This window comes from Frankliniella occidentalis, unplaced genomic scaffold (assembly GCF_000697945.3).
Source record: "Frankliniella occidentalis isolate FOCC.00 unplaced genomic scaffold, Focc_3.1 Scaffold306, whole genome shotgun sequence".
Taxonomy (NCBI): Eukaryota; Metazoa; Arthropoda; class Insecta; order Thysanoptera; family Thripidae; genus Frankliniella; species Frankliniella occidentalis.
The window spans coordinates 240,389-252,978 of NW_026267431.1; the positions used below are offsets into that span (position 1 = coordinate 240,389).

The 12,590-nt window shown below is 38.2% G+C and overlaps 4 protein-coding genes across 5 annotated transcripts; 3 read left to right on the forward strand and 1 right to left on the reverse strand.

Annotated features, from left to right (window-relative positions):
- The first annotated feature begins 6 nt into the window (after positions 1-6).
- Positions 7-4,378, forward strand: LOC113205644 (golgin subfamily A member 5). The gene is made up of 8 exons (XM_026421346.2): positions 7-325; positions 432-576; positions 664-1,023; positions 1,101-1,305; positions 1,389-1,646; positions 1,731-1,800; positions 1,894-2,057; positions 2,132-4,378. Exons 1-8 carry the CDS (start codon positions 100-102, stop codon positions 2,246-2,248), a joined length of 1,545 nt encoding a protein of 514 aa, XP_026277131.2. The 5' UTR covers positions 7-99; the 3' UTR covers positions 2,249-4,378.
- Positions 2,771-4,791, reverse strand: LOC113205646 (zinc phosphodiesterase ELAC protein 1). Its single transcript, XM_026421350.2, has 8 exons — positions 4,534-4,791; positions 4,326-4,441; positions 4,074-4,226; positions 3,864-4,003; positions 3,566-3,761; positions 3,392-3,489; positions 3,042-3,303; positions 2,771-2,946 (listed from the first exon to the last, which is right to left on the reverse strand). The coding sequence occupies exons 1-8, from the start codon at positions 4,613-4,615 to the stop codon at positions 2,830-2,832; spliced, it is 1,164 nt and encodes a 387-aa protein (XP_026277135.1). The 5' UTR covers positions 4,616-4,791; the 3' UTR covers positions 2,771-2,829.
- A 154-nt stretch (positions 4,792-4,945) lies between these two features.
- LOC113205647 (proliferation-associated protein 2G4) lies at positions 4,946-8,069 on the forward strand. The gene is made up of 7 exons (XM_026421351.2): positions 4,946-5,131; positions 5,936-6,170; positions 6,332-6,494; positions 6,616-6,837; positions 6,908-7,133; positions 7,227-7,354; positions 7,433-8,069. Exons 1-7 carry the CDS (start codon positions 5,047-5,049, stop codon positions 7,529-7,531), a joined length of 1,158 nt encoding a protein of 385 aa, XP_026277136.1. The 5' UTR covers positions 4,946-5,046; the 3' UTR covers positions 7,532-8,069.
- A 470-nt stretch (positions 8,070-8,539) lies between these two features.
- On the forward strand, positions 8,540-10,534 carry LOC113205648 (aurora kinase C-like). 2 transcript variants are annotated; one of them, XM_026421352.2, is made up of 7 exons: positions 8,540-8,703; positions 8,979-9,109; positions 9,187-9,378; positions 9,446-9,580; positions 9,657-9,815; positions 9,904-10,135; positions 10,252-10,534. In XM_026421352.2, exons 1-7 carry the CDS (start codon positions 8,578-8,580, stop codon positions 10,339-10,341), a joined length of 1,065 nt encoding a protein of 354 aa, XP_026277137.1. In that variant the 5' UTR covers positions 8,540-8,577; the 3' UTR covers positions 10,342-10,534. The 2 variants fall into 2 exon arrangements, with proteins under 2 accessions (XP_026277137.1, XP_026277138.1); XM_026421353.2 differs by lacking the exon at positions 8,540-8,703 and adding an exon at positions 8,714-8,888.
- Positions 10,535-12,590: the final 2,056 nt, after the last annotated feature.

Sequence of the window (12,590 nt, forward strand, 5' to 3'; positions counted from 1 at the left end):
AGAGGCAGCCCCTCAGGAGCCTCTGTCCCCTCTGCTGGTAGTTCTTCTCCCATAAACCTTCCCAGTGGAACCCACAGTCGAAATCATAGTCAGGGAGGTATGTCTTCAATGTCATCATCAATTATCAGTTCAGGACGTGATGAAAATCTATATCAGAGGGGTTTCAAGCCTGTGGAGAACATTGAAAACTATGACCATGATGATGAAATGAACCGGTCCTCACTTAATGATGTTCTTGCTGAAAATAATTTGCTTAAAAATGAAGTTCGATGTTTAAACAATGAGTTGTCACTATTGCTCCATCGTTCAAAAGCTGCAGAGAAAGGTAAGAACATCATCTACTCCTGTAACTACTTCAATCCCTGTACTTTCTTCATGTTTTTGGAGTTTTTCTTATCTGTTTTTTACATTACTCATGATTTATGTGATAGAGGTGATTGTTGCTGGACAAGAGTTACGTACTTTGAAGGAAACATCGTCTCTAAATGAACAGCTAGTAAAGCAGCTTCACATGTTACAAAGTCAGTTGAAAGAAAATGAAGATATAATCTTGTCATTAACTGCAGAAAACAAAAGGTTTGTGCTTATGTGCAGTGAGCAACAATATTAATTGAGATTTTAACCCCTAAAACACTAAAATTTAAATCCAATTTTTTTAAATAGGCTGAAAGACGAATCAACTTCTTCCTCTACTTCGGATTCAACACTGGCTAAAGATTTTGCAGCATCTTCAGAAAGAGTGAAGCATTTAGAAGCAGAACATGAGAGCCTTGTTCAAGAGTCCAATGATTTACATCTTCAAATTTCAAGATTGCAAGCAAGTATAGCTGATGCACTGCAGCAGAATGACAGGTATAGGGTACATATAGCAGATATAACAGGTGAAGCAGAACAGTACCGTGCCAGAGCTACCCGAGTATTGCAAGAAAAAGAAAAACTTATTGCTAGTCTACAAGCTCCTAAACAAAATGAAGAATTCAGCACTAGAGAGTCCATGTTTGATCAAGAAATTGAACAATTAAGGTAAGTACACATCTTTCTGAATTTTAAATACCTAGACAGTATGCACTTTTGTCTCAACTATGTCAACATCATCACAGGGAAGAACTGCAATTACTCCGTCAAGATTCAGCTTCCCAGTCAAAACTCCTTCAATCCGTCAGAAATGACCTGCAACTATGTGAGATTCAACAAGAAGAAAACAGACAAAAAGCCGAAACAGAAATAGACAGACTTCAAAAGAGACTGCAAGAGGAGCGAACACGAAGATTACATGCCGAAGAGGACTGCAGAGTTCATTTAGAGGTATGAAAGAAAGTGCGAGAGTGAGAGAATTTCTGTTCTGTGTAATATAATATCTATAAAAGATATATATATATTTTTCCCAGGAGTTGCAGTCAACTAAAGCAGAATTAAATCAGCAATGTGATTTCTTGAGAGATTGCCTACAGACCAAGGAAGCTGAAGTATCCAGACTCAAGCAACAAGTTCATACTTCTAATGATACATCGCAAACAAGCAAGGAGACAGGAGAGCTGGAGGCAAGAGTTCGCAGCCTTGCCACATGTCTTATGCAGAAACAAAGTGCCTTAGAGGCGATGATTGCTGAACGAAACTCTTTGAGATTAAATTTGGAAAGAGTTGAGGTATGTAAACAGTGAAGAAGAGCTACATACCAATTTACCTTCATTTTTATAGCAGCACTCTATTCACTGTTTTTATTTTCTTAGCAAAAACATCAGCATTTATCTGCACCAACTGCATCAAATGGAGGAACAGTGCTCAACCTAACTGAAAATAGTACGATTTAAAGTTTCTTGTTCACTACTTAAAATTCTTTTCAAATCTTTGATCCACCTACTAGGGCATTTACCTTATTCTTTTACATTTCAGTTACAAGGCAAAGAGTTCCAACATTACTATCAGAGAACCCAAGTGACACTGTTGTGGCAAGGAAAGTTAAAAGAGCATATTCGAGTCTGGATACACTCGGAATAAGAGTTGGAGCGTTTTTGCGGAGGTACCCTCTGGCCAGAATTTTTGTTATCATCTACATGGTAAGTTTAAGCTAATTATTAATGGCTCAGCTGATGCCTTTATATGAACCACTATAAATTTTTCTTCTCTCTAGGTTTTGCTGCATTTGTGGGTAGCCTTAGTGCTATTTTCATACTCTCCAGATATTTCAAGAACGTCAGTAAAGGATCCCCCAGCAATTGATCCAGAGGAACCCAAGGGGGTACGTTAGGAGTAAGAAATGGTCAGTTGGGTGAAAGAAGTGAACAGGGTAGTAGTTACTGTAATGAAAAGTTTACATTTTATCATAATGTTGAAGAAATATGAATATGTGTAGATCAGAAGTTTCTACAACCATTCCATTTCAAGTGTGCAGCTGTCTAACATCACTTACTGATGACTGATATTTTAATCTGACTTTTAGAATGTACTATTGCTTTAGTGCCTCTGTTGGCCAACAAATATTTTTTTCTGTTTTGCTACCAATTACTGATAGTCCACTTTTAAAACACTGTCTTTCTTTCTAGTTTTAAGAGAGAAGCAGGGAGAAAACATGCTGGTCATGCAAACATATTTTAAACTTATTTTTATTGAGTTATGATTGAGTATGTATGAAAACTTTTTGTTGAAGTTGATGTTCAGTTCATAAGTACGATGCAAGTCTGCATTTACCCAATCAGATCTTATGATCATGAACTTGTAATGCATATAATTATTATTGTAAAATATTGGTAGAGGAAATTTTTTTTCTGACTTCGTAATTGAAAAATATATTTGAAACAAAATAAGTTACCTTCAGGGCAATTGAAACGTCTACAAGCGAATTCTTGGTACATCAAGCTCCATCAGGTCCTCAGCTATTGTGACTAAACAATCGCTACATTCTAAGGCAGCACTGGCCTCTGCCAGTAATATAGAGACATATGACACCTGAAGAAAGAAAAAAAAACAGCCAACAGTATTGTTAGATTGAACATTTGAATTCCAACTCTTAAAGAGGTCTTAATTGCTCTACTCAGACTTACATTTTTATCTTCTTCTGTGCCATCATCAGTCCCATCATCTTCAATTTTTTTTGGATCTGTGTCTCCAGCTTCTTGCTGCAGCTTCTCTTCTTCAGAGGGCTCAGATTTATAGCGTTGACTGAAGTGATATAGAACTAGTTTTCGAACTTCTGCTCTCAATGCATAATCCGCTGCCATACCTGGTGTTGAGTGTCCATTTTCAATAGCCTTTTCTTTCATGGCATCTTCGAGAGTAGCTTCATGAACAAGGACATCGCTGTTTCTGGAAAATGACAAGGCAAATTTTACTATTTTTCCGTAAGTTAAAATATTTTGGTTAATTATTAGTTTTGGAAAATAAAGGTTACTACCTAACCAGATCCAACATTTGGTCTGAGTTGTAAGTGTCCCCCAATATAGAAATTTTTCGACCGAGAATTGGCGGTCCAATAACGTCAGAAGGGCGAATCTGATGGTATGTTAAGGATTACCCACTAAAAAGATACAGAACATTTGTTTTGTTGGTAATTGAGTAAGAAGGATACAACTTGGCCTGATGGTAGTGTGACTGTCTCTCCTTTCTTTATTGTGGCACAAATGGGTCCTGGCTTCAAACCCATCTCTTTCAATTTGTCAACATTCAATTTTCCAGGCTTTGTACATTCAGTTATAACAAATCCAAATGTTGGGACTCTATGTTTAACTCTTCCAGCCTGAACGGTCACTTGATCATCCTCAAGTCTGAAACAGAAATTACGTAGACATTAATTAATTACATAGTTTAATATTAATCAAGTAGAGGAAAAATTCTCAGTATATTTTTGTATGGATGGACATACTTACAGATTCCAGATACCATTTTCAGCCTGGATATCTCTTCCAGAAAGCTCTTGAGGGTGGGGGGGCCCTGTAGCTTCCTGATTCACACCCCATGATGCCCAGTTTCTGGGCAATTGGTCATCCATTGGAATCAACTCATGGACCTATGGATAATTTGAAACTTTAAAATAACTGATAAAAAAGTTTGTTAGAATTTTTAAACTGAGCACTTACTCTAAAGGGGAATGGGAGTGGTGATCTTGACAGGCACAGGACTTCCCTCACATATCTTCTCAGACCTTTAGGTCCAAATATTTCAAGAATGAAGTCTTTACGGTCCATTACCTGATTGCCTAGTGTACATATAAGCCCAGATAGGCCAAAAAGCTGAGCGTGTCCAACAATAAATAGTGAGAAATATTACATGGGATAATGTACCTACTACTAGAGGTAGACTGGTTGATTTAAAAATATAGTTCTACTTACATGATCACCATGTAAATGAGTAATAAAAATTTTGGAGATGCGGCTAGGTCTTATTGAGCTCTTTTGAACTTGAATCTGAGAACCCTCTCCACAGTCAAACAACCACACCAATCCATCTGTCAAGGGAAATAAAGAAAGTCAAACCATTATTGAGTTCTCTTCTGATGTAACACAACATGCGTTTGACATCTGTGAGAAAACAAATTACCTTCAAATTTTAATGCTGTGCAAGAGACAGCTCTATGTGCAGTAGGATAGCAGGAGGCAGTTCCAAGGAAAACCAGTTTCATGGTCGAGCAAATTATGTCAAGTGTTTTTCAATAAAAACAACACACATTTACCAAGGTTATGTTTCCCCTTGCGCGCCGTTATCTTTGTGGTGGAAATAGTCGCTTTCGTCCTTATTCAAAGGAGATTATTTAGAAATGTTATTTCTTAAATATTTTGTTTATAGTGAAATTTGACGACTGGAGCAAGAGTCAGAGAGAAATATTACACCCCCTGCTTTAACCAGTAAGCCAGTTAGCTCTAATGTTGCGTTGCAAAGAGGTTCTGTCTGGCAGGTGACATTAGAAGAATGTGGCAACCCTGTTGACTTCTTGTTTGGAGTTTGGAGGAAGTTGCTGCTACCACCGCAACCGCAACTACTGCTGCTGCTGTGCCAGCAGGCTGCTCCGTACACTTGCTTCTCTCCAATTCTTTACATCTCAAGACTCCAAACATGGCTGAAAAAGATGAAACCGAAAAGACCATCGCCGAGGACTTGGTTGTCACCAAGTATAAAATGGCTGGTGACATCGTAAACCGTAAGTTTGAGAGATTTGAGCAAGGTGTTGGGTCGGAGCCCATATGGCCGGGTACCTCGGGCCGGCAAGGCGTCGTTGGCGCCGTTGCGCCTTTGCCATGTGGACAAAAGGAGCAGGCAGGAGTCAGGACATACCTTGCTACAAGTCGCACGGGAAGACGAATATGAAAGGGTTTCCCTCCCTATAAAATGCGTCACTTTCTCCCCAGCCGGTATTGGCCTCACAAACATCTCATGTTTACGTGTTGCCTGGCACTTTAACCTAGACAAGTCGTGGCCTCGTAAGTCGAGGCTGTGAAACAAGTTGTAGGGTGTAATAGAGCTCTCAATGGCCGCTATCCTGTACAAAGTAACAGTTGACACATATTAATTACCATGCCAATCAAGTCTACTTTTATGAAAATCAATTAGTGATCCCATTCATTGCATTGTTGCAAAGTTGTCCTGGATGAGTACCATTTACCCCTCAAAATTCTGTTTCTTAACAAATTCCCTGGTGATTACACAGCAGCCTTTGTCTGGTTTCAAACTTGCTGCTCTTAACAGCTGATGATTGGTTAGTTGTTATACATATACTTTGTCAACATTATATTATTGCAACACATCGCTCATAAACTTGAGGAATGGTCGCCCTTTCCCAAATCAGCTAGTAAAATGTCATTCCCACACTTTTCTGGCAGGAGTTGTATTTTTATTATGACATTAATTACTGGGAAAGTTGATGTCACTATTTTATATTTCAAAGACTGAAAAATTCTATATTCTTTCCTCATGAATCAAAGACATCTATTTATTTTTGTTTCAGGAGCTTTGAAGCTTGTTTTAGATAAGTGTGTGGATGGAGCTAATGTCCGGGAAGTTTGTGAATTTGGGGATCAGTTTATGGCTGAGGAGACCAGTAAAGTTTTTAAGAAGGAGAAGGAAATGAAGAAGGGTGTAGCATTCCCCACGTCAATTTCCATTAATAACTGTATTTGCCACTTTTCACCAACTTCAAGAGATCCTGACGTATTGCTTAAAAATGGAGACTTAGTTAAAGTGTAAGTATACCCATATTTTGTGCTATTTATTTGAGTGTATTTACTAAGGAACAAAATAATTAAGGGAATAGTCACAGCACATATCTCAACTTGAAGATTTTCAGTCAAAGGTGCTAACAATCATAAAAGTAAAAACAACTGTGTTTACATTTTTCCCCCAGTGATCTTGGTGCTCATGTTGATGGCTTCATTGCTGTAGTTGCACACACTGCTACTGTGGGACTTCTACCAGGCAACAAGGTTTCAGGCCGACAAGCTGATGTGATTCTAGCTGCTCACCAAGCATCTCAGGCAGCATTGCGTCTTCTGAAGCCCGGTAATGAGGTATGTCCTTATATTTTAATTAACTTTGAAATGTGTTTTACAGAATCATTTCTTGATGATTTTAAATCCGATTGATCTCCTCTTAATTCAATGCTTTTTTCAATGCTTCCCTCCTGTTAAGACTTACTCCATTACCAATGCTGTGCAAAAAATTTGTGAAGATTACAAATGTAAACCAGTTGAGGGAATGCTCAGCCACCAACTTAAGCAATATAGGATTGATGGAGAGAAGACTGTTATCCAGAACCCCAATGAGGCCCAGAAGAAGGAACATGAAAAATTCACTCTTGAAGTCCATGAAGTTTATGCCATGGATGTACTTGTTAGCACAGGAGAAGGAGTGGTATGTTATCTTTAATTTTGACACCCTTTTTCTTAACTTTTCAACGGTTTAATTAAGTGGTTTTATCTAGGGTAAAGAGGCCAATTCAAGAGTAACCATCTACAAGAAAACAGATGAGACCTATCAACTGAAGATGAAGGCATCTCGCACATTCTATAGTGAAGTGGTACACAAGCATGGAACCATGCCATTCAATCTTCGCACTTTTGAGGATGAAACCAAAGCCAAATTGGGAGCTTTAGAGTGTGTAAACCACAAATTAATCGAACCATTCCAGGTTCTCTATGACAAACCAGGTAACTTAATCCTGCTTTAAGATCAATTCTAATTCATATTGTAAACCAACAAATTTTGTTTAACCCTCTTATCTCTGTTTCTTCTTCAATTAGGTGAACATGTGGCTCAGTTTAAGTTCACAGTTCTGTTGATGCCAACTGGCACATTACGAATCACTGGATTACCCTTTGAACAAGATCTTTATTCTTCTGAAAATGGTGTGACTGATCCTGAATTAAAGGTTAGTTTAGTCTTGCTTGTAATGTTTTTACTGTTTAATCCCGATATGTTTTTTATCCATTCTTTGATTTTTTTTCAGCAACTTTTGGCCTCTTCTGCAAATCCTAAGAACACAAAGAAGAAGAACAAGAAGAAGTCAGAAAAAATGCAGGAAGAAGCAATGGAAGTCGACGGTTGATTTAATGTTACCTTGAAAGTGCAGGGATTATTGAGTACAACTCTTAGCACTTGTCTCACACCAGTTATTTGTACAGACTGATGTACTGCCCAATCTCTTCGGTCCATTTTGTTCATTGTTAACATTCTCTTTGTAAAACACAATTTATGTAACACCATCTTTTGTGGGGATTCATTGTATTGTCTTGAAAAGTAGCTACATTTATAAGGAACTATTTTTTACCTTTCACAATTATTACTACTTGCTTTTTCTGTCATCTTGCCAGTGTTAATGTAGGTAATACCATCTATTTCCATCCCATTGTACTCAAGCAAAAATTAACTCTCAAATCATTCAGCCCTACTGTGGAGTATCATCTGATTGTATTTGATGCACAGCATTAATTTTACCAGAGTTTGTAACATGAAGGTGTAACATGAATGCTATTCCCGCACTGTTGTTCTTTCATGAATTTATCATTGTCGATTTTTATTGTAGACAAAGAAAATGGAGCTGTGCTCTAAAACTAATAAATTAAATTTGGAGAAGTTCTATAAAATTGCATTACCATGGTCTGGCACCCAAGAAGATCTCATGTTCAGTTTAAACCACTTTCTGAATCAACATGTTTGTTTTTTGTTTTTGTTTTTTTTTCTTTTCAAAAATTCAATGCACTACTACGTGAAATTGAGATAGATGGGGAAGGGTGAGGGAGAAAGACTTGAAATTACTCTTACACCCTTCACTCTTCCTTGAGTGAGTTGGTAAAAGTGGGACCATGTATAGAATTATTTGGTCGTACACCGTAGTTGGTGCGGGATAGGCCCGGCCCGGTAATTCCTGTGTCTCGACTCGAACAAAAAGGTTGATTGAACGTTTAACTTACCGCGCGCATAAGCTACACTGACCTACCAACCCCAGTTAAAAAAAAATCTCCCGCCCTCGGCCGACGTAGTGTATCACCTATAGTTTCAGTTGCGTTGCAAATAACTATTGAGTGTAAATTTTTAAATAAACGATTATTTAATCTAAAGGTAGATTTTAGTTGGATTGGCTAGAACAACTTAATGTTTGATTTCGTTGACAGTAGTAGTTGTCTTGGTAAACCTGCGATCCGCTCAACTGTTGCTCGTCGGCCATTCAAATTTCAAAACAGAGTCGTTATCCCGCTCCCGCCACTGTTACTCTTTCAGGTAAGAATTTTATCCCATTTTCATTAAAAGTGTCGCTTTTCTACTTCTACAATCCTTGTGGCCGCATTGCGATTTCACATTTCTGCATTGTTTTTCAGAAAAGTACATTTTGTCGTCACAGTAGTTTGTTTTGCTTTGTGACTGGCAGGTTATGTGCTTGTGTATTGTGTTTATATGTTTTTACTGTGAGCGATTTTAACAATTGAACACTGCAATCTTTTAACCTGCCTACGGTGATTTGGAGTATTAATTTAAAGCTATTCAACCTGTTTCAGGTGACAATGACGCCTGAAAATTTGGATGAAGTATTCTCAGTGCCTTCAACTTGCCCTCCAGAGAAGAGGACTAATGTTCAGAAAACGTTAAATTTAATGAAGGAGCACGTTATTGCCCGAAATGGTCAAACGTGTGTATTCCCTGGATTATATTTACGGTTTCTGCTTTTTAATTTGGTGTCTCACTAAACCTTTGGGTTTGTTTTAGATACAACTGGACCATTAGGGACTTCGATATAGGCTGCCCGTTGGGGCGTGGAAAATTTGGCAGAGTATACCTTGCACGCGAAAAAAGTACCAAGTATATGGTTGCTCTTAAACTATTGTATAAGTCTGAATTGGTGAAGTCCCGCCTAGAAAAGCAAGTACTCAGAGAAATTGAGATCCAAACCCATCTCAGGTAAGCCACTGAAAAAGTGCTGTTTACAATTAAAATTTTGATTTTAATTTATTTCTAATTTTTTTAGGCATCCCAACATTCTGTCACTCCTTACCTACTTTTATGATTCAAGTCGCATTTATTTGGTTCTTGAATTTGCTGCCAGAGGAGAGTTGTATAAACACCTGCAACAGCAGCCACATGGCCGATTTGCTGAACCAGAGTATGTTTGAACTTATTCTTTAACTTCTCAGAGCTAGTTGTGGTTCTCCATTTAACATACCCAAACTCTATTTCAGGGCAGCAAAATATGTTTATCAAGTTGCTGATGCTTTGCGTCATTGCCACTTGTACAAGGTGATTCACAGGGATATAAAGCCTGAAAATCTTCTTCTTGATGCCCGTGGAAATATCAAATTAGCTGATTTTGGTTGGTCAGTTCATGCTCCGTCATCCAAGTAAGAGTCAATTTTCATTCAAAGGTATTCTTATCATCTGTTTATGATCATAGTTATATTTTTAATGTAAATGCACTTTTCCTTCCAGACGTAAAACTATGTGTGGAACACTTGATTATCTACCTCCAGAAATGGTTCTTGGGCGAGAGTATGATGAGCGAGTTGATTTTTGGTGTCTGGGAGTTTTATGTTATGAGTTTTTAGTTGGACGTCCACCATTTGAAAGTTCTCAGCAAGATGACACATACAGACGCATCCAAGCAGTTGATGTTAAATATCCTGACCATGTTAGGCCACTGGCAAGAGACCTCATTTCAAAGGTAAGCACAATCTGTTATGGTACTGTAGTTGTAGAATTTAATAACTTGTGTGTGGGATATTCTCCATAGGTTTCTTACTACCTAATCCAAATTATTGTCTTCTTTCTGACTTACAGCTCTTAAGAAAGAATCCATTTGATAGGCTTCCACTAGAAGATGTTAAGATCCACAGCTGGATCGTTTCTCAGAAAGCAATGGCAAAGTAGAGATGTACAATTTTGTTTTAACTTATTTTTGTAAATATTTTTTTATATTTTAGAACTATTTTTAAGAAGCTCGTAATTTTTCATGACAAGTAATAGAAAGATTAAAGGTGTTTTGTATATACTGGTACAAGGGGCCTTCCCTTTTTACAGGACTTGATTGCAATCAAAAAATAAAATTTATCTTTAAAACTAATGTGGTTTATTTGTTTTTCTTAAAGTTATTTCCTCATTGAGTCGAGTATGCCCCGACTCAACGACAGCGTAATCTGATAAATCTTTGTCTCAATAGAATAAGAGAGAAAACTAAAATCCGACGCACAATGCCTTCCTTTCCTAACAACAATCCCGATCCTTCCTACTTATTGGGGCCCATCTCGTTCCCGCTAGCGACATACGTCCCCGACGACAGAATTTCACCAAAAACAGTTACTAGTCTTACGGACGCTTATTGTAATAGCGATGTCCTCTGTGCAGTCTTGTCTTAATCCGAACCGTCCAGATTAAATGTTACTTGACTGCCCCCCTCCTCCTCCCCACCCCTACCCCGCATTCCCCGCGCCTTTACGGAAACTAGATGGAAACGTAAACAAACAGTGAAAATAATTGGCGTCTTCTGCTCAATACAGATTTTACCTACCCATTTAATTTATTATCATAGGACTTTAAAAATCAGAATTGTAGGGTGGACAGCGCCGCTTTTCGATATTCATATCGATGACAAGGTATAGTAGTGCTTGATTGTTTCCGGTCCGGAATATTGAATAGTTCTGCTCCGTTTATTGTAGGATATTATAGGAGGTTTAGTGTGCTCCAGTGGCTCATTTTTAAACACACAAGTTGTATGTTGTTTTTTTGAGCAGAGTAAATGATGCCTGTTATGTAAATTTGGCTCACTGTAAGCTTTGTTGAAACAAAGTGGATATTAGCACCAATTGAAAAGGTGTTGAATGGGTACACTCATCAATTCCCTCTATTTGTGTAATCCCTTAAACAATCAATGTGCGTTGCAGCTTATTTGCAGCTGTCTACTACTGTCCTAATAATTGTGGAAAAGGTATGTGGGAGATGTGCAGAGGGATATGTTACGTTCACTCAATGCTTGCCCAGTGCCAAATAAGTTATTTGAAAGACCATGGTCATTTAGAGTATGGGGCGAGAGGCATTTAAAAGTGTGTTGTATGAGTAAATTATACGTAATTAATAGTTGATGATTGTTGAGTATGAAATGAAAGCAAGCATTCAATAAAAAGTGGCGCTGAAAGTACCTTATTTACTATGATTGCAGGGACACGGGCCGGAAATGTTCTTGACATGAGCAAAGAAGTCCACGGAGTCATTTATTTAGCTGCAAGAATAGGTGAGTTGGCCTGACAAGTAACCAATGATGTTCCAATTTGTCTTTCTGCAGACTCTATGAGCTTCCTTTGGTGTGCATCTAAGGCCAGTTTTTGATAGTTTTTATGGTGCCGTGTTTTCTTCCCTGGCGATTTCAATCCTTCCTGCCATCAAAATCCAGGCTTGATATTTTGTTAAATTAATTTTATTATATTATAAATGTCTTTTAAAAATCTTGACAATTTGGAAAATAGATGGAATTAGTTCGGGTTGGTCGGGCAGATTCCCCTTTCTTTCTCTTGCTCTGCCTAAATAACATGGTGCCCAGAGTTTTTAGATATCTCCTTAGGGTAGGCAATCTGCACATCGAGAGACCATACCTCTTAAAACCCAAGTTTCTGTGGACAGGGGTGGTTTTTGACGCACCCAATGGTAGTTTTATGGAAGAAAATCATCAGTAGTCACTGACAGTAATGCTGCTATTTATTTTGTTTATATGGTACAGTCTTAGTAAAATAGGAAGTGATGCTGGGCTGGTTCTTGTCCAAAGAAATATCCCTGTAACATAAATGAATCAAAAATTGGAAATCGCTGGATATTTTTGGAATTGGAACAACAGCATGCTCTTTCAATCTCTCCGTCGAAATTTCACGCCACCGGGCCATTTCAAGTGAGTTATGCCCGTTTTTTTTGTGATTTTTTTCTTTTTTTTTTTCTTTTTGGACCGGTTCGCCTGCGAGGTAGGCAGCCCATCGTACGCTGCCCACCAGATTCAAAAGACCACCCTGAAAACTCAAGTTTCTCTGGACAGGGGTGGTTTCTGACGAAACCAAAAGTAGTTTTGTGGTTCCCTGGGTCTTCCCTGTCGATTCGACTACTTTTCCGTCGAAATCCGGACCCATCAATTTTCGCTA

Excerpts from the sequence above, each read along its gene's own strand:
- LOC113205644 (XM_026421346.2), top strand. The coding sequence starts at position 100 with ATGTCTTCAATGTCATCATCAATTATCAGTTCAGGACGTGATGAAAAT. Across the intron at positions 577-663 it reads TTAACTGCAGAAAACAAAAG|GCTGAAAGACGAATCAACTT; the intron begins GTTTGTGCTTAT and ends TTTTTTAAATAG. Across the intron at positions 1,024-1,100 it reads CAAGAAATTGAACAATTAAG|GGAAGAACTGCAATTACTCC; the intron begins GTAAGTACACAT and ends ACATCATCACAG.
- LOC113205646 (XM_026421350.2), bottom strand. The coding sequence starts at position 4,615 with ATGAAACTGGTTTTCCTTGGAACTGCCTCCTGCTATCCTACTGCACAT. Across the intron at positions 3,762-3,863 it reads GAAAATGGTATCTGGAATCT|ACTTGAGGATGATCAAGTGA; the intron begins GTAAGTATGTCC and ends TTTCTGTTTCAG. Across the intron at positions 3,490-3,565 it reads CACTACCATCAGGCCAAGTT|ATTCGCCCTTCTGACGTTAT; the intron begins GTATCCTTCTTA and ends ACATACCATCAG.
- LOC113205647 (XM_026421351.2), top strand. The coding sequence starts at position 5,047 with ATGGCTGAAAAAGATGAAACCGAAAAGACCATCGCCGAGGACTTGGTT. Across the intron at positions 5,132-5,935 it reads GGCTGGTGACATCGTAAACC|GAGCTTTGAAGCTTGTTTTA; the intron begins GTAAGTTTGAGA and ends TTTTTGTTTCAG. Across the intron at positions 7,134-7,226 it reads GGTTCTCTATGACAAACCAG|GTGAACATGTGGCTCAGTTT; the intron begins GTAACTTAATCC and ends TTCTTCAATTAG.
- LOC113205648 (XM_026421352.2), top strand. The coding sequence starts at position 8,578 with ATGTTTGATTTCGTTGACAGTAGTAGTTGTCTTGGTAAACCTGCGATC. Across the intron at positions 9,379-9,445 it reads GAGATCCAAACCCATCTCAG|GCATCCCAACATTCTGTCAC; the intron begins GTAAGCCACTGA and ends TAATTTTTTTAG. Across the intron at positions 10,136-10,251 it reads CAAGAGACCTCATTTCAAAG|CTCTTAAGAAAGAATCCATT; the intron begins GTAAGCACAATC and ends TCTGACTTACAG.